Consider the following 27,890-nt stretch of genomic DNA (forward strand, 5'->3'; position numbering starts at 1 on the left):
GGTAAGGATTCCAAATGGAGAAAGAAAGCTAGAGAAAACTTTTTATAAAGTTGTTTGACATCTCTACATGAGAGAAGCGACAACTGTAATCCCTAAGAGCTTCTGCACCCAGAGTCATGACATTTTTGGCCAAACCCAACGTGGGACCAAGACCGACGACTACAAGTAATCCACCAAATAATGAACAGAGAGAAATAACTACCTAATATTAATAGAAGCTAACACCAGCTAACCACCACAATGCCGTAGATAATGATTTGAATGCACAAGTCTGTTAGCTACCTATACAGTGTCAGTTAGTACATGGTTATTTTTAGCGTTTCTGTAAAGCCATTGCTAGTGGAGATGTGAATTATTTGCAGCTGCAACAATCGTATTAATTGTAGTCAAATCTGCTGCTTCTGCAGTGGCTGCAGAGCTTACTAGGCCAACAATGTAGCAGGGTTTGTAGTGCTATATATCACCACCCTCTGGCGACAGAGCGTTACAACTACTGAGCTTATTTGCACTATACAGCTTATGGGTTAAAGTGAAATAAAATGGAATTCAGACTAGCAGTTTGGCACTCTTTTGTGACTTACAGCATCATAGTTTCAAATGTTTACAACCTTGAATGAATTGCACATTGTGTTTGTCTGTACTTGTGACTGATATGAAGATCCGATCATATTTTATGACCAATTAATTCAGAAAACCAGGTCATTCCAAAGGGTTTACATCATTCTTCTTACCAGTGTAGAAATACAACAGAACCAGTCAACCCTGTTCTGGGAAAGAATCATTTGCATGTCTGACCTATCCCTGGCAATCTCCTACAGATATGCCCAGACATCTGGCATTCATTGTGTCAAAGACAGACATCTGATCTCAAACGTTCCACCTCCATTAGGAAAAGAATTCCTCTATGAAGCTGAGGAAAAGTGACACCCTCCTGTGATGAGCTGTAAACCACTTTGTGGAAGAGAACAGTGAAATTATCCCATACAATTACAAAATATTCTGTCAGCAATGACCTGCCCCCTTTCTTCTTCCTCATCATCATCCAGATTCACCAACAGCATACAAACAATCAAGTGTTTAATAATTGTTGGCTGAGTAAATGCTTATGATAAAATTATTTGTCAAAACATGAATGTACATGGCTGAACAAACTAGAAAATTCATAAATCCTTGTTTTAACATTTTATTGAGAGTAGTTAAGATGATAATACAGTTAGACACAGTACACAATGACAAACTAATATCATGTCTCCAGCAGGTTGGTCTCTGAAACAATAATTGTGGATGGTAACTTGTATTTTGGATCAGCAACTCCATTCATTCCGTGCATGGGGAATACAGTGTATTTGTGCAGCAGCAGCCCACAGAGAAACAGAGGACACTTGGGCAGTGGTTGGCTACAGAGGTAAGCCTATTCATTTTATTATTTATTACATTTTTTTTGATTGCTTTTGCACAATTTGGAAAACAGGGCCCGGTTTTTCAAAACTTTACACACAATTAGCACAACCACACACCCAATTAGCAGAACACCTCAGATCCTTCACAAAATGAAACACTCTTGTAAAAACGAAATACTAATTTATAAAAACCATATTTTGTTAGCATATGGAACAACACGTTTCATATGAACACACTGCTGCTGCTTAACCTGAAACACTTTAACACATTCATACTTCTCAGTGATTAGGGCACTGCTTTAGGTGAAGTACACCAGAGGAAGTGACAAATATACAAATTAAATTTCACCAAACACTACACAGCCAGTTGCTGATGAAAATATCCATTCATTTCTCTCCATACACCCAAATCAGTCACATGGTCAACATGAGAATCACAACAAAACATTGTTCCCAGTTTCATGCCTCTACAGTCGTGTGCGATAACACTGTCAGCCTCAGCAAACATCAGAACAACATATAATATGTATCCAGCACAGGTTACAATTACAGTAAAAAAAACATAAAATCTGACAGTACAATACAGTACAGAAAATACTAGGACATTATCTCTTACCCCAAACCCTTAGGCTGGATCTGGCCAGAGAATTTCCAGCAAACATAACAGGCGATATCCTCATCGGCAAGACAACGTGGGAAGAACCGTCTTGAATGTCGAATCCATCCTTGCACAGCTGCAGCGTAGATTTGGTCCCAGGCCTCCTCCATGGTCTGGATGAGGGGTACCTGAGCCTGGGGCCGGAGATCGTCAACCCTCCACCGCCATGCAGAGAAAAACTCTTTGATTGGGTTTAGAAACGGAGAGTATGGTGGAAGGTATAGTAATGTAAACTTTGGATGGTGTTGATGACAATGTATTGCATCTGGTGCATTTGGTTTACTGCTGTGACGATCTTGTGCAATTGGTCCAAAAATGTGAGAATGTGAGGTTTGTTGTAAGGGCCCATATTGGTATGAGGGACAACGTGGTCAACTAGTGAATTTCATTTGATAAATTTGGTCCTCTTCTTCTTTGAGCATGTTCTCCTCCTGCTTCAGGTCTTCCTCTTCCTCTTCCTCCACCTCTGCCTCTACCTCTGGCACGGCCTCCGCCTCTTCCTCTTCCTCTACCTCCTTCTCCTCCTCCATGGATTCCCCCTCTCACCCTCACTCTTCTTCTTCTGACTCCTTCCATTTTGGTTGAAGACAGGTGAACTCAGGTGCTGCATGATTATAGTGCTTAAACCTGATTGGTGTGTCTACAATTAAGCAATTATGTGTTTGCGCACCTGATGGCTGTGTTTAACCAACTGGCTCATAGGTGTGGTACTTTGACAGACAGTGCTTTGGAATTGCAAGGAAGTGACATCATGATATATTCTGTGTCTAATGTATACAAGTGTGTTTAGTGTTTTGCAAATCACTGTGTGTAATGTTTTGCAAAAAGTGTGAGGCTGACATTGTGCTCATAGTGGTGCAAATCTGGGCCGATGTTTTGCTCCGTGAGTGTAAGGTTTTGATAATTGTGTAATACTTTTGACTTTAGTGTTTATGCAATCGAAAAAAACTATAATGTGTATTATTCATTTCAATTATTCATTCACCTGGCATGGTCTTCTTTCTCTTTTTTTAGGTAGGGCAACCTGCACCTCCATCTCACAGTCCTTCTCCTGCAACTTCCAACTGGTCCACTCTGCGAATGGGTTTGCAACTCTTTTCACCCCATTGAGGTCCTTCACACACTTGTTCAAGCCATAAGGCATTGGTTTGGGTGTTTGGATGGGGATATGAGGGGTTTGTGGGCAGAGGTGGACAAAGTCAACTGAGGACAACTTCATTATTTGAGTCGGAGTATGACTGACTGACTGACTGACTGACTGACTGACTGTCGAACCGGTTGAATAAAGAGCTTGTAGAATATGACACATATGACACCTGTAGACATGGACATAAAAACACAACTGAATCAACAAAAGGAGTCATGCTGTTTTCATATATCTGTCTTTTTTTAGGCAGTGATGAAGTCTGGTTGTTGTAAACACAGCCAACATTTAAAATGAAAGGAATCGTTTTCTATTTGTAAAATTTCAGACATTGTTAGACTGCAGGTTCAAACTGAGCTGTTCAAAAATGCAAATGCAGCAGCACATCATGACTGACAGTGGAGGAATTGGCTGTGATTGTTTTTTCTCCTGTGATGAACACAGTATATGGTCTATCACATTTTCAAAATAAAACAAAATTCATTCCACTGACTAAAAACTGCTTCAAAGTAAGAGTACTTCATAGAAATGTAGTGGAGTCAAAAAAACAATATTTGTAAGTATTGTAAGTATGGTGGAGTAAAAGTTATAACAATACTCAAGTAAAGTACAGATACTCAGAAAATATACGTCAGTACACTACTCAAGTAAATGTATTTCATTACTGTTAGGGTTGTCAAAAAAATTGATACTCAGATACTAATCGATACTAAAAATTAGTATCAGATTAGATACTCATTTGCATCAGTATCGATACCAACAGTGCCGTCTTCACCTCCTCCAGTCGGCACACAACTTCATACAACACCACTGCATACAGGCAGGCACACAAACAGTAATGCTAGTTGATGTTCGCAATGCTGAGCTGGTGTTGCCAGCATAAAACTACATTAACATGGCAAGTGCTGCTGCTGAAGGACCTTCGCAATCTGTTTTAGTTGAAATGAAATGAAAAATGAAATGAAAAAAGTGCCGTTTGGAATTATTTTGCATCATTATTTTACCTGCCCGGTGGCACATGATAACGTTAGCCATTTAACTATAAGCAATTAGCCGATAGCCACATTAGACATCTGCTAAGTTATCAATAAGCTAACGGCTATGGCTAATAATAAAATGACTAACGTTTACGTGGGAGCTAGGCAGCAAACGTTATCAGTCCTGCCCGTCTGTAACGTTAATAGACGTGTTAATTTAACAGGATAACACAGTTATTTGTGTCTGAAAAGTGTTATATTTCTCTTAAAGTCCCAGCTGAAGTTGAAGGTGAGAAAAGTCAACCGGCAACTAGACAGAAACAGCGGCAGCCTACCCTACCAACTCTGTTTGATCAGCAACGAAAAATATGTTGCCAACGCACCACAAGCACAGAAAATAAACAGGGCTGTAGCTGAATACATTTGCATGTCATATATATACACCAGGTTACTGTTGTTTGTTTTTTTTTGCACTACCTCAGACAACCTAAAAATAGTATTGTCACTGATGTTATTGTTTTTTATAATCTTTATTTAAAAAAAGGGTTAGGGTCATTTTTTCTCGCTGTGGTATTAAACATGGTATCGAGTATTGAGTATTTTCCTGGGTATCGGTATCGAGTTTGAAATTCTAGTATCGTGGCAATCCTAATTACTGTCCGCCCCTGTGTGTGTGTGGTTCCCAACCTTTTCCAAGCCATGGCCCACTAGAAAATCTCAAAAATGTTGGCGGCCAACATCGGACCTCACAACAATACAAGTATATGATGTGGTCCATTGGCAAAGTGATCCAGTGGGCAACAGCTTAAAAGTTCTTATCATTGGCTTATGACATTGATATACCTTCATATGAAAAAAAACAAACAAAAAAACAAACAATGAAAGTAGTTTTTAAGCACTTTTAAAGCTGTTTAAGATAATTTCATTATATTTCCATTATTTCATTATACTTTGAATTTTTATAATTTACATAATTTTTTTCACCAATGCTGTACTGTTTTGCAAATGTTTTGTCAGCTCCCTTGCAATACCTTCACAGCCCACAGTGGTTTCCAACTGTTCTAAAGACAAAAGAAAATAAGAATATCAGTCGTCAATAACTAATAAATAACATCTTAATATTTATCCTAAATAGTTGAATAAAATAGAATTAAATCTGTGCATTCTGGGAACACACAGCATGGCAGTGTCACTGAACTGCTGTGACTCGCACCGACTGCATGTCTGCTGCGTCGCTACTGCCAGCTCTGTCTCTCTACATAGTTTGCCTTGGATCAGCAGGTTACTGGAATTTTATTTCTTTTTCATTATGGATTCTGATTTATTTTTGACAGTAAACATCACTAAAATGTCTCTTTCTCCACATGTAGCTGCTAAAATGGTTAAAATGTATATTATTTCATGTCTGTATCATATTCAGATTCAGCCTAGATATTGAAACTATAGTGGAAGGTATCAGTTTTATGTGATGTTGCTGGTATGTGAATATGACATCAACAGGTCTTTTCTCAGTCTATTTTTGCTGGGAAATGTGCACCTCATGTGTGTCTCCTGCACTACACTCTACATGAGGTTTTGTATTTCAACGTGTGGACACACCCAGTTAAAGCTTTCCTTCCTCTTGGAAACATGAACTGTATCAGAAAATGACAGCAGACAAGTCATTTTCAAGATTCTTGGAATCTGAAATAATATTGTGTTATAGATTTCATTTTTAATGGATACATTTCCTATTTTTGATCATCAATCTTCACTCAGTGACCCATAATGACTAGATTTTTTTTTTTTTTATCAAAAACTGAAATCTCTCATTTACAAATGTTATCCTGACCTTTAATGCAGATATTTTTAGAAGCCCTTTTGGTTGCAATTACAGCTTCAAGTCTTCTTTGACAAGTCTCAACAAGCTGTGCACCTGGATTCTGGCAGTTTATCTCATTCTTCCTGTCAGATCTTCTCAACCTCATTCAGACTGAATGGGAAGCGTCCGAACATCCACCCTCAGGTTTCTGCACAGATGTTCGATGCGGTTTAAGTCTGGGCTTTGACTCAGCTCAAGGACTCAAGGACAGTGAGAGACTTGTACCAAAGCCAATCAAGCATTGTCTTGGCTGTATGCCTTTGGTTATTGTCATGTTGAAAGGTGAAGCCCTCTAAAGCCCCTTTTCCACTGGTCAAAAAAACCTGCTAAGACCCGCTAACATTCACTCTCAGGTCAAATGACTCTGTAGAAGCAGCTCCAATCAGCAGACATGTAAACACCCGGGTGAACTCGCCCCTTTTCCTGCTGTGACGTCGTTCAGAGCACAGACACTGTAGACGCACCTGTCCAGCACGGTGCTGTTACACCAGAAACACCGAAGCTACACTGCATTCAGCGAGTGAATCTGCAGCCCTGAAATAACTTTAAAAAAAAACAAAAAACAATCACAGATTGAAGCGTCTCACACGGAGTCTCCGACTCTCTTACAGGAGCAACAACCTGAGGATGAGACGCGACAGGTCTCTTTCACCATGTTTGCACCGCGGTCAACAGCTCACTCTTTCTCCCCTGTGTCTGTGTGTGTGCTCGGTAAGTGCATGTGAAGACGCTGCTCCCTGCAGTTGTGTGTGTCCTCTCAGAAAGACAGCTTGTCTGGCAGTGTAAAAGGAGTCAATGGCTTTTCTCAGCAGGCTTACCCGTGTTTAAAAAACCGGCCTATACCCGCTGCATGCACTCTGGAGCAGGCTGTATTCATCCTGTCCCTCAGCTCTGACCAGGTCCCCTGTCCCTGCTGGGGAGAAGCCTCTCAGTAGCATGAAGCTGCCACCACCACACTTCACCGAGCAGTGTCCAGTGTGTGTCAGACTTAGAGTTCTGTCCAAGGGTTTGATTTTTTTTCTTGAATCTTTTCTTCTCTCTCGTACTCAGAGTTGTGTAAATGCTGTTTGGCAAACTCAAAGTCAGCTGTCACATACATTTTATCCAAAGTGGCTTCTCTCTCAACACATTCTCTCTCCCGACTCATCACATACAGACTTGGTCCGGACCTCTTGGCATCACTTTCCATCCAGCGTTTATTAATGTCAGCAGAGTCGCCAGGAGGTGGTTAGGGTAGATGGTGGGTGACTATTAACTGCAAGTTAATAGTTTTGTATTTTTTATTAGTTTTAATTTTTATTTCATTTCAATCAAGCTTTTGTTTTCACTTTCAGTTTAATTTTAATTCATTTTTAAAGCAGATTTGCTCATTTAGTTGCTAAATTTTAGTTTTATTAATTTTAATATTAGTTTCAGTGTTAGTTTTAGTTTTTTTTTTGTTATATGGAGAGATTCAAAAAAGTCAGTAAAATTATTGTGTGATAAAAACTCAACAAAACATCAAACCATTTTAAAAATGTGTTCACTGAAGACAGAAGAACACACATATAAAATATGTTTGTTAGTGTCTTTGTGTCATTAACCGGAAAAATTCAACTGGACACAGCAACAACAACAGAACATAAAATGTAGATCTGGGCACAAATATGTAAACAGTCGACACAGGATAGAGGCTGTAAATTGTTTTTCTGAGTTTGGTTTCTGAGGTGAGATGCAGGTCGAGTCACAATAAAAAAGAAATATGAAAAACTCAAAAACCCCAAAAACTCTAGAGGTTTGATTCATTAAGCTGAACCAACTCACAATGAACCCATCAGCCAACTGGACTGCCCGGCATGGTCATAAGTGCTGCAGCTCAGTGGATCATCACTGCAGTAAAAAACTGCAAGATAGATTTCACACCCACCCAAAACACCAGGAAATAAACTGACAAAGATGAAAACTATTTTCTCTTTACTTTAGTTTATTTTAGTTCATTTTGTAAACACATAATACAGTTTCAGTTAGTTATCGTTTTTTTATAAAGCTTGTTTTTTTTTATTTATTTCAGTTAATGAAAGTGTTTTTTCACATCTAGGTTTTGTTATTTTATCAGTTCTAGTTTCCAGACCAGGGTTTTGCATCCAGAGTCCTGTCTTTGGTCAGGTTTACGCAACAAAAGCACTTTGGTCAAGGTTTTGGGAAAATCGTGGTTCTGGATTTGTTTAGGCACTGACAGCACTTGAGGAAGAGTCATGATGGTTGCAGACTTCTTTCATTCCCCAGTGATTGAGGCCATTGTGCTCCTGCGAACACAAAGGTTTCCAAATGCTTTTCTTTTCTTTTTATATCTATGTTTTTGTCCTTGTGAATTGTGGGACCTTACACAGGTGTATAAAGAGTGTAGTTTTTGGTTTTTAATAAGTTTCCAAATAATTCTGAAAACATGTTTTCATTTTGTCATAATGTTCTCATGTATGGAATTCATTCATTCTGTTCTGCTGTAAGACAGATTTAGAATTTATTTAATAATGTTTTTTTTATTTCTCCACTCTTAAATCAGAACGGACAGTAGTACTTCAAAAAGGACTTAGAGTAGTGCGGCATTTATTACACACACATTTACTACTGCATCCACCCACACATACACACACACACACACACACACACACACACACAAGCATCTGGCTGTACAGTGTGTTTACAGTTATTTTCTTTTCCTCTTGAGCTGTTGAAATACATGCCATGTTTTATTTTTATGTACAGACTGGACTTACTTCAGCTGGAAAATGAATCCTTATATGTAAACACAGTAAGTTTTGCATTCAGAAATGTCATTCTTATAGACTGTCCAGCATCTGTCGGCCTTCCATTGATTTATTTTATTTTACACTATTTTCTTTTTTTATTGGACGTATTTGAAGTTGCTCTCTCTCTATATCTCTAAATTCATTTGAAGGTGTTTGTGTTAAAGTGAGATTTTTTCAGTCCAGTGTCCACTCCTCGGCCCTTTTGTCCCTCAGGCCATTCCAGACCAGACAGGGGCCAGACCACAAACTGTTTACAAGCTGTCTGTCTGTCTCAAGTTCAACTGCAAAGTCCAACCTGGGAAACAAAAAGACAGTCCGCAATGCAGACAAAGACGGAGGAGGAGGAGGAGGAGGAGAAAGAAGGTGGTAAAAACGGTAGGGTGAGTGTGGGTGTGTGTGTGTGTGTGTGTGTGTGAGGGAGGGAGGGAGGGAGGAAGCGGGGGGGGGGGTCTGTTGGACATGAACTTGAGACAGAAAAATGAGCCTCAGCCCTGCATTCCTGGTCTGAAACATAAAGTACACTCTAGGGAGCTGTGTGTGTGTGTGTGTGTGTGTGTGTGTGTGTGTGTGTGTGTGTGTGTGTGTGTGTGTGGGTCTCAGAGGGTGGGTCCTCTCTTCCTTTCCCACTCTCCTATAAACCATTGTAAAATAGAATAGAATAGAATAGAATAGAAAATGGAAAATATTTCTTGTGTTAAAACACTTCTGGGATTGGATTTTATTCTGTTGTATTCAGAGGAATAGAAGATGGACGGTGTTGGACAGGAGGGAGGTTTGATTTAAGGAGGAACCAGCACTGCAGCGCTCCGTCTGTCAGCTCACTGACAGCTGACAGACACAGGGAGGAGACTGGCTCTGCTCCACTACAGTGTGTAACAGCAGATACCATGGAGCGCCGTCCACTCACAAATCCAATGTCCCCAATTCATAGGGAATAAAACTTTCCACCTTATATCCTCACCTTGGAATTATATGGTTCTATGTGTGGTTTTGAAAAATTGAGGATTAAAGTTTTAACGTCCTATAGAGTAAATGATGTAAATAGAGTAACTGATGCTAGATCTATAAGATGTCAAAATATGTAAAGTGGGTGTTGTGACAAGTTAATTACAGATAAAACTAATTAAGCGTTCTGTCTGTGAAGACACAAAAAGGAGTTTCTTTGGTTTTTTTTTTCATTCACAGAGCAGTGAGACAACAGACTAAAACAGCAGAACATGATTGGTTCTCCTGCGAGTATTCTTAGCACTGATTGGCTTAGCAGATCTAACCGTACATAAAAGTTAGTAAATGACTTTGGGTATAAAACTTTTTTTGCTGTTCATATTAAAGGGACATTAATGCATAAAAGTGAAAATGATAATAGCCTTGTCTATGTGAATAACTGTTCACAATATGAGTGAATATCTTCAGAACAGTGGGTAAATTGAGGGTGAATAAATTAGGCTGCTTACATTTTTTAAATGTACTCTAATTCTCCACTCTCCATCACTTTCCCTGGCAGTTTCATACTGACTCTCAGCTCAGCTGGATTTACTTTTTATTGGCTCTTCTCCCAGAGTGACTAAAATCCATCCAATGGGTGGTTTGTAACATTGGGCTGCTGCTGCTGCTGCTGCTGCTGCTGCTCATGAAGCTGCTGCCATCAGCCAGTCACAGTCCAGTATTACATGCTCCCTGGCTGCATTCATTCAACTTTGAAGTGAACTGCATTTACCTGCAAAACTTTGTGACTATTATGACCCTGATCCTGGCAGATGTCGCCACAGAGCAAGACCAGGAAGGGAAGCGCTGTCTGCTTTTGGGGCAAAACAAGGGCTGCATCGACAAATAGTCTAAAGCTCTTTCTTTCTTTTAATTTTCATACTTAATGTGCATTTTGCTGATACTTACTGTACTGTTATGTAAGTGACATTTCACAAGACTTCTACTTGTCATGGAGTGTTTTCTATTGTTGTAATGTTCTTTTTAATCAATTTTTATTGAACTAAAGAATCTGAAATTTTCCTCCACCATAGTAGGTTTTTCATAATGTAACTGACTTTGCTCCATCACCTCTTTGGTTCATGATGGTGCTGCTTGTGTTGGTTCAGGTTAGGGGATGGTTTGTATTTTCCTTACTTTAAGTAGGAAAAAAAAACCTCAGAGTCAGCACACTGAGTCATATAAATCTAAACATTACACTTTTTATAAAATAAAAGTGACACGAGATCTGTGTCCGTCAGCTCCATGAGGCTCCACCTTTCCTCTGTGAGTGCAGCTGTCTGCAGGCAGGAATGTAATGTGCTCTGTGTCTATTCACTTAGTTTTTTTACCACGGCAAGTCAAACATGCATCACTCACACCAGCATCCTGCCTTCTATTTCAATTTATTCTATTTAATGCATTTGTAATAAGACAAAAATCAGACTTTTCTTACATCTGCATAAAAACAAAAGTTCCTTGTGGTCGGGTTGATAACATCACAAAGATATTTAGTCTGCCTTTGAGCACACTGAAAAAAGAGAATAAAATAAAGAATAAAAATCTGTGAATGGGAATCAAGTGAAAAGAGAAATAAAAAAAAAATGAAATAAAACATTTGTTTATTTTATTTGTTGGATTTTTTCCATTTAAGTTTCATTCTCTTAGCTTCAGTATATTATAGATATTTGTTGTATCCATTATCTCGGTGCTGTGAACAGCTGTAGTTGTTCTGATGCATGTAACTGACCTGAAGCCGATTATGCTGCAGCTTGTTCTCACTAAACCTCTTCATTGTATAACATTTTTTGTCTACCTCATTTTATTTGCTTTGTCCACACTGGCTTCCCTCTATTATTTACTGTATGTAACGTTTATGTTTTGCAATACAAATAGTTGCCTTTGTAAAAGTCCTGAATTCAAGAATACACTTAATCAAAAGTATAAAAGCATTATGAGCAAAATGTACTCAGAAATACAAATAGTCCTCATGCAGAAAAACATCCCCTTCCAAACTGTATTATTACAGCCTTTTTTTTATTCATTTCACTGTTTTTGATGCCACTGTGTATGTTGTAGTTGAGTGGAGGTTATTTTTAAAACAGCTCTCATATAAATGTAGAGGAGCAGAAGAATAAAATAAAAGTAAAATACACGTAAAGTTGTAAAGTGCAAGTAACCCACTGTGAGATGTACTTGAAGTAGGCTGGAGGAATGTGAATGTACTGCCCATGGTTTATGTAGATGTAACGGAGTTAAGAAGTAGTGTGCTACATAGACAGCTCAAATGAATTATTATTATTATTATGTTGTTGTTTTTAAGTTAAATTGATCTGCTTTAATCGAGGACATTTTATTTATTTTTCCACTGTGTTTGCACAGGCAGCATCTAATAATATCTTCCTGTGTAAATGTTACATTTTCTATTTGAGAAACGCATCACATGAAAGGTGGAAATGTGTGAATAAGACACATTTAAAATGATAAGTTCCACTCATTAAGCAAAAGTAACATTATATAACTGATATGACCAGAATTAAAAAAAAAAAAAAAAAAAAAACATTTAGAGAAACTAAAGTGCATGCTGGATTGAATTCACGTGACTTGTGTTTTTGTTTGTTTGTTTGATGTGTAAAATAAAATAAAACAGCGTGATTTGTTTGGTGCAGCTCCTCCTCCTCCTCCTCCTCCTCCTATCTCTGGTATTTGGATTAAAGGGGACAACGAGCTTTATGAGCTTCAGGGCTTCCGTCAGTATTGTTGGACAGAGACAGCAGTAAAGAGAGTCAACAGGCCAGCAGAGCACACCGCCGTTTGTCAAGTTCAATGTTAATGTTTAACAGTCCGAGAGAGAGAGAGAGAGAGAGAGAGAGAGAGAGAGAGAGAGAGAGAAAGAAAAGAAAATCCAGCTTCTTTTTAATCAATATTCCCCCGATGCAAAGAAGAATTGAACAACAATTATTGTATTGTATAGAATATATTGAATTGCAACTATTCTCTTCTCTTCTCTTCTTCTCTTTATCTTTTTTTATCTTTTAACAACAGTATTCGTTGATGTTCGTGGCTGCTCCCTCTGGACAGCTCCACACAGAAACATCACTGACCATTTCATTTTAATTTACCGTCTGTTTGGAGGTCCAATTTCAACGTTTGTTTCACTGATAAAAGAACCTGAAATTGCACATTAATGTTGTTTAACGACCCGAGCTCAGACAATAAACAGTATTTCATATTTTCAGCTCATTATATATCCTAAACGAGTAATAATTAAATGTCCACTGAAACTCTTTCTCTCACATAATGGATGTTTCATAGTTTTAACTATGCGCGCATTTAATCTCTTTACTGCAACTAAAATGTCTTTTAGATACAGTAAATCACTGAAATGCGCATTTTTGCTGTTTAATTCCAACTGCTAAAAGCCTGAAGCAGAATATTAGAGGATGTAGATGATATTTCAGCAAAATAAAGAGCTACAGGCGAAGTAAACAAATCAAATATAAATTCAAAGCTACGTGAAACCAAAATGTTCTCATGTTCCCGTGAGAAAAGCCTGGTATATATTTTCAGCGCAGGTAGCTCAGGCCTTGTAAAAGCTCTGTTTCATATACATTTATTTTTAATTATTATTCAAGTTATTATTTATTATCATTATAATTGTGCATCAGAGCAGAGAGATCCCACTTCTATAAGTTGAACAAAACTGTTTTTCAGATTTGTGTGAATCACCTGGTGAAATATCACCACAACACTGAAAATGAAGTTTAAAAAACACTCTGATATTCAAAGAAAAACCAATGGAATGAATGAACAGGAATGAAATGTATTTGAGAGTCAGGTCAGTTCGTCTCCTCGGTGGAGAGAAAGCGATCGGGCCACGTCAGTGGTCAAAACCAAACAGGACGGCGTGGCGCTCCAGCTCTCAGTGCACCGCTACACACAACAACCCACGGCGACAGCAGCGAGGGCCGAAGCCTAAACGACATGGATTTAACACACAAATAGATTTGCGCCATTTAACATATGTCAAACATTTGCTTTATATGAACAGAGGAATAGAAACATCGAGGACGCACAGAATAGTTACCAGAGTCATTTGTAATGGGAGCTGTAATGCACCTTGGTCACATTAGAAATCACGTATCTCCGTGGTTCTGTCCGCAGCATTTAAATGTATGTTAAAAGGGTGAAAGGGGGGATTCCGCTTTGTTATAACTAACTGTTTAATGTCCTTGTGAGCAAACAAAAGTGCGAACGCGCACTCAGCTGAGAGGACTTTGTGATGTTTGTGAGGGGGTTTGGACATTTTGCGTTGACTCCACGCTGTATCTGCTCTGGGAGCTGACAGAGGAGCTGGAGGACACATTTTTCTAAAGCTGACAAGTTCCCCACACATGATAAAACTATCAGTGAACTACAACACCAGCCGTGATTCATCCTCCCCGGTGACACCGCAGCAGGCCTCAGGCTACATGACAGTCATGGCTTGGCCTCCGTCCGCTTTCTGCAGAGAATCACAGTTACTGAGTAAGTCAACAGGAGGATCGTGTTCTCTGACGCAGCTCAGTGGACTTTCTTTGGAAAGTAGAAAATCAGGATTCTATAAAAGCCTGGATGCACCAAACATTACGCACAGCTGTTTGGACATGATCTGAAAACCAAGAGTCTGTGTAAAGTTAAAAAATCGATGAACCTGCAGCTGACGATCATCAACCAAAGCTGATCAGACACGGAGCGGCCATACGGTCAGGCCATACGTCAGTGTGCGCGGGAAGTTTGCAGCCGCAGTGTGTGTGTGTGTGTGTGTGGTATTGGGGGTGTCTCTATCAGACCAGACTACGCAACGCCCTGCTGTTGTAAAATGTTCGCGGGAGACTTGAGTGAGAGCCAGTCCAGTCGGTCACGTGACTGTCAAGGTCAAGTGCTCCTCTCTCTCTTTCACACACACACACACACACACACACACACACACACACACACAAATAGTGTACACAAGTTACAGGCTACAAGGATTCGCACAGAGCGCACAAACAATAGCGCAAGTGAATGTAATATCTGTTCTCTTCTATTCCAACGACGTGTCTGCTGTTTAAAGGTTGTAATGACTTAATAACATTTAACGCAAAAAGCTACTTTCAATTTTCGATATCATTTTCTCCAATTCCACAGCTCTCTGTGTGTCGTGTGTATTCTGCTCAGTTTTCAGTTTCCATGATTAAATATTTGGCTATGACTACAGGTTATAGGCTACATACACACCCACACACACACACACACACACACACACACACACACACACACACACACACACACACACACACACACACTAACACGCAGTACAGTTCTAATGCAGTTCTGCTTACTGTTAATATCATACCTACAATACAGTTTCAAAAAATGAAACATCCTATCATATTGTTGGTTTATCATTCAGGCTAAATACGGACAAAAGTTGTAATTTTCGGCAACAGAACCATAAAGTATTTTGTGTGAGTACTAATGGACTTTCAATCAAATCAAAAACTATTCATTTAATGTAGAGTTAGATTGAATAGATTTACTGCAAGCTACAGTTTTCAAATTGAAATAGTGGAGAATTCTTTTCCGCGCTCCGTGTCTCTGCTCCTCACGGTCTCTGCAGAAGGAGACGTGGAAACTGCGCTGAGGCTTTATGGAAACAGCGGCAAGAAGCTGAAGAAAGAAATTCTGAAACTAAATGTGAAAATAAACATATTTTCTGCTCATGCTGCGAATCGTTTAAATTCACAGCTAAAAGTTTTGAGAACTAAATAATTACCATTTGGTCAAATTCAGTTTAACGGAAGGTTTGTTCACACGGGTCTATACAGGCCTGTGAAATGACAGGAGGATACGGATAGCAGGGAGGCCAGACCCAAATATGAGTTCACGGTCTCATAAACACTGTTCATCAGAATTCCTCCGCTGTTTGTGCAGTTGGCGGATATCAGCTTTCAGCCTTTGATATGAGTCAAATGCGGATTTGCTTGCAACTTTTACGCGCGTAGTTTTCTGAAGGAGCGTGAACGCACCCTTTTCAGTTTTCATACTGATTGATTGATAAAAGAGCTAAGACTATATCGGGATTAAAAGAATTTATTAAGTGCCGCACTATCTTTGATTACTGGTTTACAAGCGTTATAAACAATATGGACAGAATAATAGTGTGTTTCAGCTATTGGCTACTGATCACGCACAGCACTGACAAACAATAAAACACAAACAGTAGACAGACAGTTACATTAAAGCAGGCAGGGAGCTGCTGTATTTACAGGATGTCTCTGAGAAGAAGGTTTATCAGAGGGCCTTGCTTCTTTTCTTTATTTTTATCCTTTGTCCTTTTTCTTTGTCTTTTTTCTTCCATGTTTTGACGCACACGGGCACGCACAGTCCCAAGTCTTCCACGAGAACCACGTCGAGTTTCTTTTTTTTCCTCAATTTTTTTGTCTTTTCACTTAGTTCATTTTCACCAGCAGGCAGATGCGCCCAGTCCCTTCACTAAAATCGTCCAGACAACAGGAACCTTACATGCTACGGCGCACTGGTCTTCACTTTGGCCACGAACTTCTTCTCTTTCACCCTCCTGTTCTGGAACCAGATGGTGATCTGCCGCTCCGACAGGTTGGTCACGGCCGAGATCTTCCTCCTCTTGTCCTTGGTAATGAATTTGTTGGCGGCGTACTCTTTCTCCAGCTCCTTGAGCTGCACCTTGGTGTACGGTATCCGTTTCTTCCTGCCGCGGCGGAAAGGCGAGCTGTCGTGCTGATGTGCCACCACATCTGTTTGGAAAGCGGACAAAGAGAAGAGGACAGACAGGCGGTCTGAGGACGAGGCTGCACACACCGGGACATATTTACACACTCCACACACTCCTGGGTTTCAAGACAAAAGCGGCGCTGTGTTGAGTTTAGCGTCTGCGGCTTAAATGAGAACGAGGACTGGACCTGAGACATACACAACCAACATGGTGGATGTCTGCGGTCTGCAAGCAGCACTACCATGAGGCTGAGCTGCACTCTGTGTCTGTGATTATAATGTAGCTATATGTTTATGCATCCGCATGCAAATGTACAATACTCAGTGTAGAAACCTCAGGCTCATTATTTTGTCTTTCCAATTATTGCCTCAGTTGACCTGAGTGTAAATTCAGGCTGATCAGAAGTCAGCTGTTATAAAAAAAAAAACACTAATTAAAACCCAGATCGATGTGCTGATCATTATAGTATCGCAATATTAACACCTTGAGCATCAGTCACCTGAATATTATCTTATTATCAGATTAACTAGATGGGTCACTCAGCACCAGCAACACCTGACCTTTTGCTTAATTAATGGCCTCGTCGAGCATGAAGCAGCTGAGACCGCCTCCCCATTCAAGTGATGCTGCATGCAGGAAAACACTCGTCATGTTAGTATGTATGCAGCTGCAGTCCGAATTTATGATGACTGAATTTAATTACCAGAGAAATTAAATCAGCTTCAAAGTCGGATTAAAATGAAAGTCTATAATTTGTTCCTAATAAAATATATCACTGTAGCTCGAGGCTTATAGCCTACATCATTCTTCATTCATTTAAATGCCTCCACTGGACAGAGATGGTTTTAAAGGAGAATTAACAGCGATGTATTACCAGCCAGAGCGGACTTCCAGAGGTGCCCGGCCTGCCCCTGGTCCTTGGAGCAGTACATCTGTCCCCCCCAGCCGTTGGTCAGAGCCCAGGGTTGGTAGCTGTCCATGGGGAGCAGTGTGTCATGGCGTGGCTCACCGGTGCCCAGCGACTGGACCACCGAGACGTCCAGGTAGCTGGCCATGGACTGGTACGGGCTCGGGTAGCCGTGATAAAAGGCGAACTCCTTGGCACGATGGTTCGGGTATTCGTCAGTGCTCACTGTCGTGTCCATGTACTGCGAGCTGAGCGCGGCTCCGGCTGCCTGGGTGCATGACTTGAGAGAACCCCGCCCCATCCTGCATGGGTAATAGCCGTTACCAAAGTAGCTGTAAGGTAACGCGGGGGGAGCGGACGAGCTCTGGTGAGGCACGGCGGCCGCCGGACAAGGTCCGGCTGCGCACTGCTTCCCCGAAGACGCGCCAGTCTCGCTGGAGCCTGGCGCGGACACGTCTACTGTTGAGTAGCCGGCTGAAGAGTGCACCAGGCCGGACGGGTGGCCGCCCAGAGCGGCGGCGGCCGCCGAGTGCGCCATAATGTTGCGACACTGGCTGGCCGCTGTGGCCGCAGCGAAGTTGCCGCTTCCCACCAGCCCCTCCATGTTCTTGTTCAGGTCGTCCAGGTTGTTATCATACACAAACATTACCGTTTCCGCTGGCCAGCGAGGGTTTAGGACCAGGGAGGCTGTCATAGGCTCTACTTTTCCCGGTCTGGTCTCCGTTCGTCGCCGTTTCCTCTCAGACTTTGTCCGGTCCTGTGCGCGAAGCTGCTACATTGGCTGAATGAGGTGAACTGGAGCCTATTTCTTCTTCTGTCACCGCTGGCTCTCCTGCCCACATACACAGCTCAGGTAATTCACATGTACAGTCACACGCACTGTCGTGGCACGCGTGCACTGACTTGCTGCACCATTCAGTGACGGCGCTCGCTCGCAGGCAAAGACTCCGGGCAACCGGCTGGACCCCCAGTTACATCCCAGCCGCAACCTTGACGCAACAAGCCCCCAGGACCAGGAGAAGAGGGAGGGCGCCTGTCTATTGGATGAGACCGGGGCGTCACGTGATGGGACAAGAGAAAAAAGACGGAGAAGAAGAGACTTGTTGGGGATTGTCAGTCAAAGAGAAAATATTTTTATGAGGCTCGAGCTGTGGCACGAGAGGAGCATGAGCAGAGTGGATTCAGCTTCCTGAATGTGCTGCTTTGCTTCGTGCAGCTGCATCATGTCAAAGGAGTCTCAGATCTGCTGCGGTTGCCACAAAGAGTAACATTATCTTTGTGATTCCAGATACAAAAAATAAATGACTTTAACAGATGATGTTTTGTGTTGTGCGTAAAGACGCACGGGGAACGCGCGCATATGCAAACGGCGATGTGTGCCGTGGAGTCAGTTCTCACCCTCGCACTGACTGAGGCGGTAGAACTGTGGACGTAGACTCATGTTAGAGAAACAGGCTCCAGAGAAGGCTCGTCCTTTGTTTTATTGTTTATTGTGATATTGGTGGAGGCAGCGGGGAGCTCGCGTGTGTGGTCTGCAACGCATCAAAGGCAAATCAAACAACCATTTCTTACAATGAACGAGCGATACCTGAACCAGCGGCTCCTTTATATGATTCATGTTTGATTAAATCTCTTCTCTAGTCAACACTGAGTGTGAATAAACAGGCAGCACGCACAGGTACTGTCTGTGAATATGATGAAAATAAAAGCGAAAAAAGGAATGAACGAAATTTCGTTGTTCAAATGTTGAATTCTTTCACTCTTGGCTGTAATAATTTGAGCTCCAAAATAAAATGCTCACTATTACACACAGTTATGGACATATTTAAAGACTAATAATCGGCATTGCCAAATGTATGAAAACAAAGTTTATCGCTGTAATAAAAGTATTAAAAAAAATCCTAACGTACCAGGAGTAGTTCCAGTTTCCAAAAAGAAACATTTGATTATTAAAATAATTGCACCCGCTTGGACATTTCTCAGACTGAATTTATGTGTGCTTTTCGTCTGTCTGTTCTCACACCACCTGACTGAAGGAAGCGTAAATGGGGTTTATAGTGGGGGTGGGGGGGGTGGAGGTCTGAAGGTTCCAGAAACACGGATTCAGAGAGGTCTTCACGGCCCTTCTTCTGAGCGGCGTTATTTGCGTAGTAATGTGACTGGTTGCTGATGGTTTTAGATTTACAGAGCTCTTTAAGGTAAAGGTTTAGGTTGAACTCTTCCACACTTGTTTCCACACGCTGCTGCACAATGCACCTAAATGGATGGACAGTCACTTTCTACACACAGTTAGAACAACGAGGAGTGTGTGGTTTTATGCGTAAAGCTTCTCGAAAGGGAAAAAAATATCGAGTGTTCAAATAAGTTATCTCCCTGCAAACAGGACCCAGAGGGTTGTTGTAATAATAATGTGCTGTTGTTGGTAACGAGGCCTGCAGCATCAACATCTTGAATTCTGTTCTCTCTTCACTGCAGGTCATCTTTACAGAAGAAGAACATCTGTGATGCGTCAAACTTGTCCAATTATTCCAATTCCAAGAACTTGTAGATTTAGCATTTTTTAGACATTACAAACATTATTTTACTCATGTGGTTTCTGTGGATACCTCGAGATAATGAGTGGCTAATCTATGTGGCTGGAGAAACTTGCCAACAGCAACACGAGCTTGTAATACACTTCCTGTGGGTGTAGCAGAACCGAAGAGGCAACAACTGAGTCGCCTTTCTAAGATATAATTATATTTTGTCTGATTTGACTGTATTTTATTTTCGGTTTCTGCATCAGGAATTGATCTGCTGCTGTTGCTTTCTTTTTGGGGTCGTATCTCTGTGTGTACGGCAGGATGAATGACGAACAGTACACTATGGTTTTGCGTTAGACCTCATGTTAAGAGCAGCCTTCAGTATTATTCACTGGCAGCAGACGACAGAAGCAGGTGTGAAGCTTCTCCGGCTGATGGAAGTGGAGGCTGCGGGCAGCAGTGAGGATGTGCGCGGGACGTTAAACAGACAGATGTGTCTGTCTTCTCTGCGTGTTACTTCCACCGCGTGTAGGTGTCACTCAGGAACACGCAGTGAGGGGAGAGAAACCTTCATCAGCCACTGGTCTGAGCTGTGGTGGAGACTGAACTAATGACAGAGCATGTGAAGTGATGGCGGCAAAGTCTTCTTTAAGTAAAGAAATGTCAAATTAAAACGCGTTTAAGTATAAAGCATTATATGAAATGTTTTTGAATCCAAAAGTAGCAAAACAATCTGAATTCAAAGCTTTAAATTGACATATTCTGACTATGAAGAATGATGTAGAGGAGGAGCCGTCTGTTTAATGTATCTGGTTTCTAAGGGGAAGTCAGGGTAAATGTCCCTTCAAAATAAATAGATGATAGAACAATAAAATAAACAAGATTAATAGGAAAAACAAAGAAGGAATAAAAAGAATAAAATCTTAACTGACGTTCCGCTTTTGGAATGGAGTTTGCTTACTCCATTCGCTGATGAATATCGTGAGATTCAGTTGAAAGCTTCAGAAAGAGCCACCGTCAATAGACGCTGAGTTTTTCTCCCTTCAGTTGATTTTATTTAGGGTTAGTGTTATCGCATACATTGTATTGTATATTGTTATTGTATATAGTATTATTATCTTATCTTATTTAGTTTAGATTCTGTTTCTATTCTCATTTTATTTCTTATTACATTTTCCCCACCTTCCTTATGCTTGAATTTCTTCTACCGGGGATCTTTGTCAAACTACTGCTTCCAAGATCAAGAAAGAATTTCCGAGTTCAAGTAAAATAATAATAAAAAAAATAAAAACAATACTGTATTTCTGAGTTTAGAAAAAAACGGTGCATCAACACATGGAGCAGCTGAGATCAGACAACAGAAAAGAAGAATCAGCTGTTTGAATCAACAGCATTAAAGGCGCCGTGAAGCTGTAGAGTTCTGGTCTGATGTGTGCTCAGGATTATATTTCTCCTTCCAATTAGATCACAGCAGCTGATCGTTATTTCACATTCACAGCAACTGGCCGCTTGTTTTAAAAAAAACTCACTCTGAAGTTCAGAAACAGCCTGAACACACGCACGCACCCAGCACGCACGCAAACCACCCAGACAGTCAGTCTCTCTCCCATGGTGTGGTCTGCCGGCCTGTGGGGGTGGGGGGGGGGGGGGCGGGGGGGGGGGGGGGGGGGGGGGACAGGTCAGCCTGGCCCCTGAGGGTCAAGGTCAAGTTCAACTTGGAAAGGGAGAGAAGGGGGGGGGGTGCAGACAGAGGCACAGACAAATGAAATGAGCTCAAGTTCAAGGCCACTGCAGCACACCTTGAAGCTTCTTCTGTTTATTTGTGTGCGTGTGTGCGTGTGTGCGCGTGTGTGTGTGTTACATTGCAGATAATACAGAAGACGCCATGCTGTCTCTGTGATGGGCACCGGCATGGTCCAGTATAACCAGTACAGCCGGCATAAAGACAAACACCCAGACTGCTGCTCACTCAGTGAATCATTAACCAGAAGAGAGAGAGAGATCCACCGCAGCACAAGATGAAGAGACTCATCTGTCTGAAGGAAACTTAACAACAGTCCAACAAGCCTTCCTTTCCCTTCAAAATAAGAGTATTATGTGTACGTCAACAAATTATCAACACGGTGATCAGTTAAATAGCAGCATCTTTGCATTTTCTAGCATGTGACTGCCGCTATAAGCGTCTCATCAGGGGGAAGCAGGGAAAGACTGAAGTTTAGGCCCAGTTGTGGATTATTGACCGCAGGTGCCTGACGGGAAAGATTTTTGAAGGATTTGTCTTTTTGACATGACAGTGTTTTATTGAATTAGTCTACATGTACAGTCTTAAAACGAATTAGTGGATGAAATCATTTCTGTATCGTCTCGATATTAGTTTTCAAACCATCTAATATTACATTTCAGTATCTGACAATTACTCTTTTCTATATCTATGTCAGAGAAATAACTTTTAGGTCTGACAGCTGCTCAAATAATTAACAGAACTGAAGTGGAAACGCCTCCACAGAGTTCATATTTCTCATCTTCTTTGAACGTATTTTGTCATTAACGCTGCCATGGAAACCACAGTTAATGACTTGCTTACAGTGGAGAAACTTTATTTACACTCGACTTAGATTGTGAAATGTTTGAGACTGCATTAATACATACCGTCAGTAAGATATGCTCATGTAAACATAAAGCGGGAAGGGTGGGGGCTATGAAAGGATGGACAGTAAGGGAGGAGGGAGATAGAAGAACTGGAGGAGCTCTTTTTTAATTACTGCAGAAATGTACATGAACAGATTATTGCATGTTAATAATACATATATCAACAGTATATGTACAGTATGTATGTGTGGACTGAGGATTGACACGATGACCAAGAAACTCATTTGTTTTGCGTCCAGTAAAAATAAAATAAAATGGTCACATAAAAAACAGTTAAAAGAAACTGCGATGTAAGAGTACAGTATATTACATGCAAAACACACGACGAACACTTTTTACATAATAATAACTGCTCATACATGCAAAAAAAATCATACATGAAAAATCGCACAGACTGACAGCAATGAAACGCATTGTCATGTTAAACTGGAGCACAATGCTTCACTGGTTTGTTCTGGACCTCGTCTGGTGACAGTTCTATCTGACATGCAGCCTGTTGTTTCTGTGGCCTGTCATGTTGACAGCGCAGCTCAGGCTCATGATTTTATTCCCATAGTCACATGTACAAAAGTCTCATTTTCAGAAAATCTCGTCTTCAAATCTCCGTCGCTGATCGGAATCGTCAAACAAGATTTTTGTTTATTCGCTATTTATTTATTTGTTTGATTTATTTAGCACACTTTCAGCGTCACGTGTTCAATCAAATTCACTTCAGTTAAACCGAATTGTTCAAGGGGCGATTTGAAAGAAGCGCGCTTTGCAAAAAAACACACAATTGATTGGCGAACATAAGAACAAACTGAAGTTTAATAATGTAAGAAGAACCTTGAAATACACAAGAGTAAAATTACAACCATAATGAAAGAACAAACACGCTGAACTGCGGATGTTTTTTCACCTTCATGTTGAGGCCTTGAGATCAGCGAGTGTGAAGCAGAACTGTCAACAGTTACTGCAGGAAAGTAAAAATAATTCATTTAAAATAAATATTAATATTAAATAAATAGATAAATTGCCCATGAAAAAAAAGGGATGTTCTGATCACTTTTTTTGTTTCTGATCCAACTCTGGGTGGATTTTTTTCCTCATACCGAGTCTGACCCGATAAATTATAGTTCTTCTGATTTTTCCTAAATATATGTATATCTTACACAGCTGCCCAGTGCATGCTAAATTAATAAAGCTTTGCCTCTGTTCGTGTCCATCGTGATCAAAATACTGAAGTTCTGATTCACCTTCATTAGTCTGCAAAATGCCTGAAAGGCCAGAATAAGACGCAGAGCACAGCGGCCGGTGCGCAGAGGAAGGATCTAATCCAGGTACCACTATTAGAGATGGGAACAAACTTAAATATCTTAAATGACGAGACACAGGTATTTAATTTTATTTCACATAAACTGGATGTAAACAAACCAGGCAGATAAGAGGAAATGCGGCCTACATCTAATAAACTGGATGAGATCGTGCGTTATTGGGTCATTAAGATGGAAAATCTGAATCTGAAGCGTCAGATGATCGACTGACATGACAAGTAATGCAACAGTTGGCATCAAGCTTTCAATCTCCTCCTGCACTCTAACATGTGAAAATATGACTGACTATGATACGTGTAGTTTGTGCCCCAGATACAGCAGAGTCTGTGAGGACTGCACCACTGAGGCAACACAGGGCGGATGTCTGCGTTTAGTTTCATATCCGTCTGGTTTTCAATGTTAGTCTTATCCATCTATAGCCCAGCGGACTATTTTACTAATACCTTATTACTGAACAACTTTCAATTTTCAGTGTCAACCATAAGCACATGTTCTGATTCACTTTGATAAACACACTCACAGTCAGTCCCTGTCCAGAGTAAGCTGAGAGTGAGTGTCTTCCTCAGACCTTTGGAGCCCACTGCATGTTGTACACATAAAATATTACCATCAGATACTTACACACCAGCATTTCCTTACAAGCTCCAAAAATTCAATTCAGTTCCTAGTATTTCTCTCTCTAAAGTCAGCAAGCTCTGTCATCTCTGACATTTTTAAATCTACTGATAGTTTCTATAGAAGATCCTGTCAAAGGTTGTTTATCAGATGTGTCTTCTGTTCTGTTAGAAACTTTTTTTTTTATTAAAAATAGTGACATGAAAACAAACACACTAGAGTAAATACCGGGTCAGTAGCACAGTTGTGCTTCCCCATTGCTGCAATTTGTTATCCAGCAAATGAATGGTTTGAGTACATTTTCTGTTCAGTTTAAATGATCTCTGTGCCTCGTTGATGGGTTTCTCCCTGTGTGATTGTTCAGTCCACCCTGGTAAGAATCGTCGCTCTTTCAGTTTAAGGACTGACACTAAAACCTGATGTGACAGCTGTCTGGTTATTAAAACTCAAGTACACCAAGCAACCTATACAGAAGGGCAAGATGTCACCAATACAGTGTTTTATATTTGAAAAAAAATAATATTTTCTTTTATAAAATCTTTGCAAAAGAGTGTTAGAGAGCACCTTACTTCCTAAGTGTGATGCATTTACTGTAGAATTGATTCTGAATATTTAGACTTCATGTGGAAATTGATTCAAACTGTAAACCACTGGGATTTTAATGAGAGAGAAAAGCGGCAGGAGGCTACATGGGTGGTTTGTTAGCAGAGCATGTTCACAGGGGAAAATTAGGCTGATTTTAAGTGAGAGGAAAATCAGTCAATGTCAAACTGTGGGTCTTTTTAGCACATCGTTGAACAAATGCATTAAACCCAAATAGACGGCCAATGTTAACATTAGAGCTGTTTGACAAACATACAAATTTGTGGCCATCTTAAACCCAGGGTGTGATACAAAACACAAACACATTTCCTTTACATTTACAAAAACTATTCACATTTTCAGATGGAGGTTGATCATTAACATGACTGTAATTAGTCTTTGTTTATATGCTGATCAGTTCAGTTCGGTTCAGACAACTTTATTCATCCCCCATGAGCAATTCATTTGTAGCTTCTCAGTCCATACATTCGGTCTCAACAGACAACCAGACTGAGCTGTGGCTAAATGACCTTTGACCCCATAAGTCTGACGAACATGGGCTGCTGTTTGTATAGTGAAGTTTCATTAAAGTTCAAATATATATCTGATATCTGATGAATAACTTAAACGCATTACAAAGCTAAGCTTCACATGTTTAGTTTTTCCATTTATGGTAAAAACTGGTATCTCCACTGTGATTTAATATCAAGGTAAAATGTAAAACTTTGAAAACTGAACTCAATGTCCTCTGGTGCTTTCAGTTGCATCCAAAGTTCTTCTTCAGCACTGGGCAATTGTCAGTTTTTCCATATAGGTCATATAATGACGACTGAGCCATTTCCATGACAACTGAGCAAACTCAAGCCACTGAGGAAGACCATGAGATGTGGTTGAAAGCTAAAAAAAAAAAATTGAATTATATAAAATCATAGTAAATAATAAGTATAACATAAATCACAGTATATATAAAGAACAGTATATGTTTCAACCTGCTGATAACAGCACAGGCAGGGAGGAGCCAAATGCAAACTAAAAGACAGGAGGATGCAGTGAAGTATCTTTAAAGTATGAAATAAGGCTTACAGGCAGGTGGGTTGACCAGTCAGCAGGCAGGAACACAGGCAGGTAGAGGACAGGCTCATCACCTCAACCAACATGCAACAGACAATCCCACAAGGAGCTGGCGACTAAGGCAGGTTTAAATAGTGACGAGGTTGATGAGAAAAACTAGGAACAGGTGTGTGAGTGGGCGGGCGGCTCAAGTGATTGCAGATAAGAAACAGGTGAGCAGGTGGGTGAGGCGACAAGGAAAAAAGTCCAGGGACGTTTGGTGGGCGGATGCAAAAAGGCAGATCTGGGGAGGTGAAGAGATAAACATGGTCAGGGAGAAGTAAGCATGGGGCTGGAGACAGGAGCTGGACTGAGGAGCAGAGCATGACTGTGTAACACTCGATGGAGTTTTAACATATGTGTGGTTTCACTTTACTGTTTTCCAAGTCCATATAAGAAACATCTCACTTTGGTCATATGAGTTTTTCAGCTTCATTTCATCATTTCCTGATTTTATTTGCTGTATAATGTTTGAACCTGAGCTTCTGGGCTTTGAGTGAGCATGAGGGTAAAAAGGTCACCATGTAAACCTGTATGCTGTGCCTCTATTCAGCAACCTGCCAGCCTCTCATTCAGCGCTATACCTCATTATTACTGTGCCTGCAGCCATATCTGACACCTGGCAGAATCAGGCAGTTGGCCAACTGTTTGTTTCCACAAATGGTATGTAAGGAGAAATATTCCACTTCAGTATCGTTCTTATAACTTTAACTGGTCAAGCACTGCTTTCCTTGCTTGTCCTGAAAGAACACCACTGGTTGTGTTTGTTCACATGGAGAACAGCACATATGCAAGCAAAGATACAGGTGATGCAATACACGTTCCAGTCAATGGATTCACTCTTTTCACTCAAAAAACAATAAGCAACAAAAAAGATACTGTGTTATTGTGCACGCTTGCCTTTCAAAGCGGGGGGAAGAGTCTTCATCTATGAGTGTCTCGAATGATGTCCATAGTTGTGTTTACTGGCTAATGGCTGCTAGATACCTAGCTGCTACTTCGATAATTTAGATAACGTATTTCTGCCCACGTAGATGTTGTGGACTGACGACGCTGAATTGCATTTACACTTCTGCTCAGTGTGTCCCTGACCCCGCAGAGCTGGTTTGGTCGATCAGATCACAATCCATCCTCACTGTGCCTTGGGAGCATTCACACCTTTGATGTGGTCAAGCTCTATCTGATTGGAATCCGATGACCCAAAACACTTTTTAATGCCAGGTGTAAATAGGGTAATAGTGAATCTGAGGCTTTTGGGGCAAGAGTCCCTGCTATCAGGGCAGATGTCTGCTCTGCCTGGTTAGGATCTTGGCTTCATCACCATCATTGTCACTTGCACCACTGAACATGGAGACCAGTCCACACCCATTTTATATACGGACTATATGATCTCTGCAGGTCCAGGTTTTAGATCTGTTCCCCTCCAGGTAGCAAATAAATGACTGAAGTCTGGTCTCACTCAGTCAGCTCATACAAAGTTATAGATTTGGGCTGAAAGGTTGTTGTCCCTAATGCTTGCTGATGACCACTGATTACTTAAAAAAGTTAGTGACCATTTGCTCTACTTCCTCTGAGGAGACTCAGTAAATGATCCTCAGAAGAGAGTAACTGCATGAAGACAGAAC

At 40.7% G+C, this 27,890-nt stretch overlaps 1 protein-coding gene across 1 annotated transcript; it reads right to left on the bottom strand.

Moving 5' to 3' along the window:
* Positions 1 to 16,341: 16,341 nt before the first annotated feature.
* Positions 16,342 to 18,168, bottom strand: LOC111227966 (homeobox protein Hox-B13a). The gene is made up of 2 exons (XM_022753723.1): positions 17,442 to 18,168; positions 16,342 to 16,589 (listed from the first exon to the last, which is right to left on the bottom strand). The coding sequence occupies exons 1-2, from the start codon at positions 18,166 to 18,168 to the stop codon at positions 16,342 to 16,344; spliced, it is 975 nt and encodes a 324-aa protein (XP_022609444.1).
* Positions 18,169 to 27,890: the final 9,722 nt, after the last annotated feature.

Source organism: Seriola dumerili, unplaced genomic scaffold (assembly GCF_002260705.1).
Source record: "Seriola dumerili isolate Sdu_G_001 unplaced genomic scaffold, Sdu_1.0 BDQW01000192.1, whole genome shotgun sequence".
NCBI classification, from domain to species: Eukaryota; Metazoa; Chordata; class Actinopteri; order Carangiformes; family Carangidae; genus Seriola; species Seriola dumerili.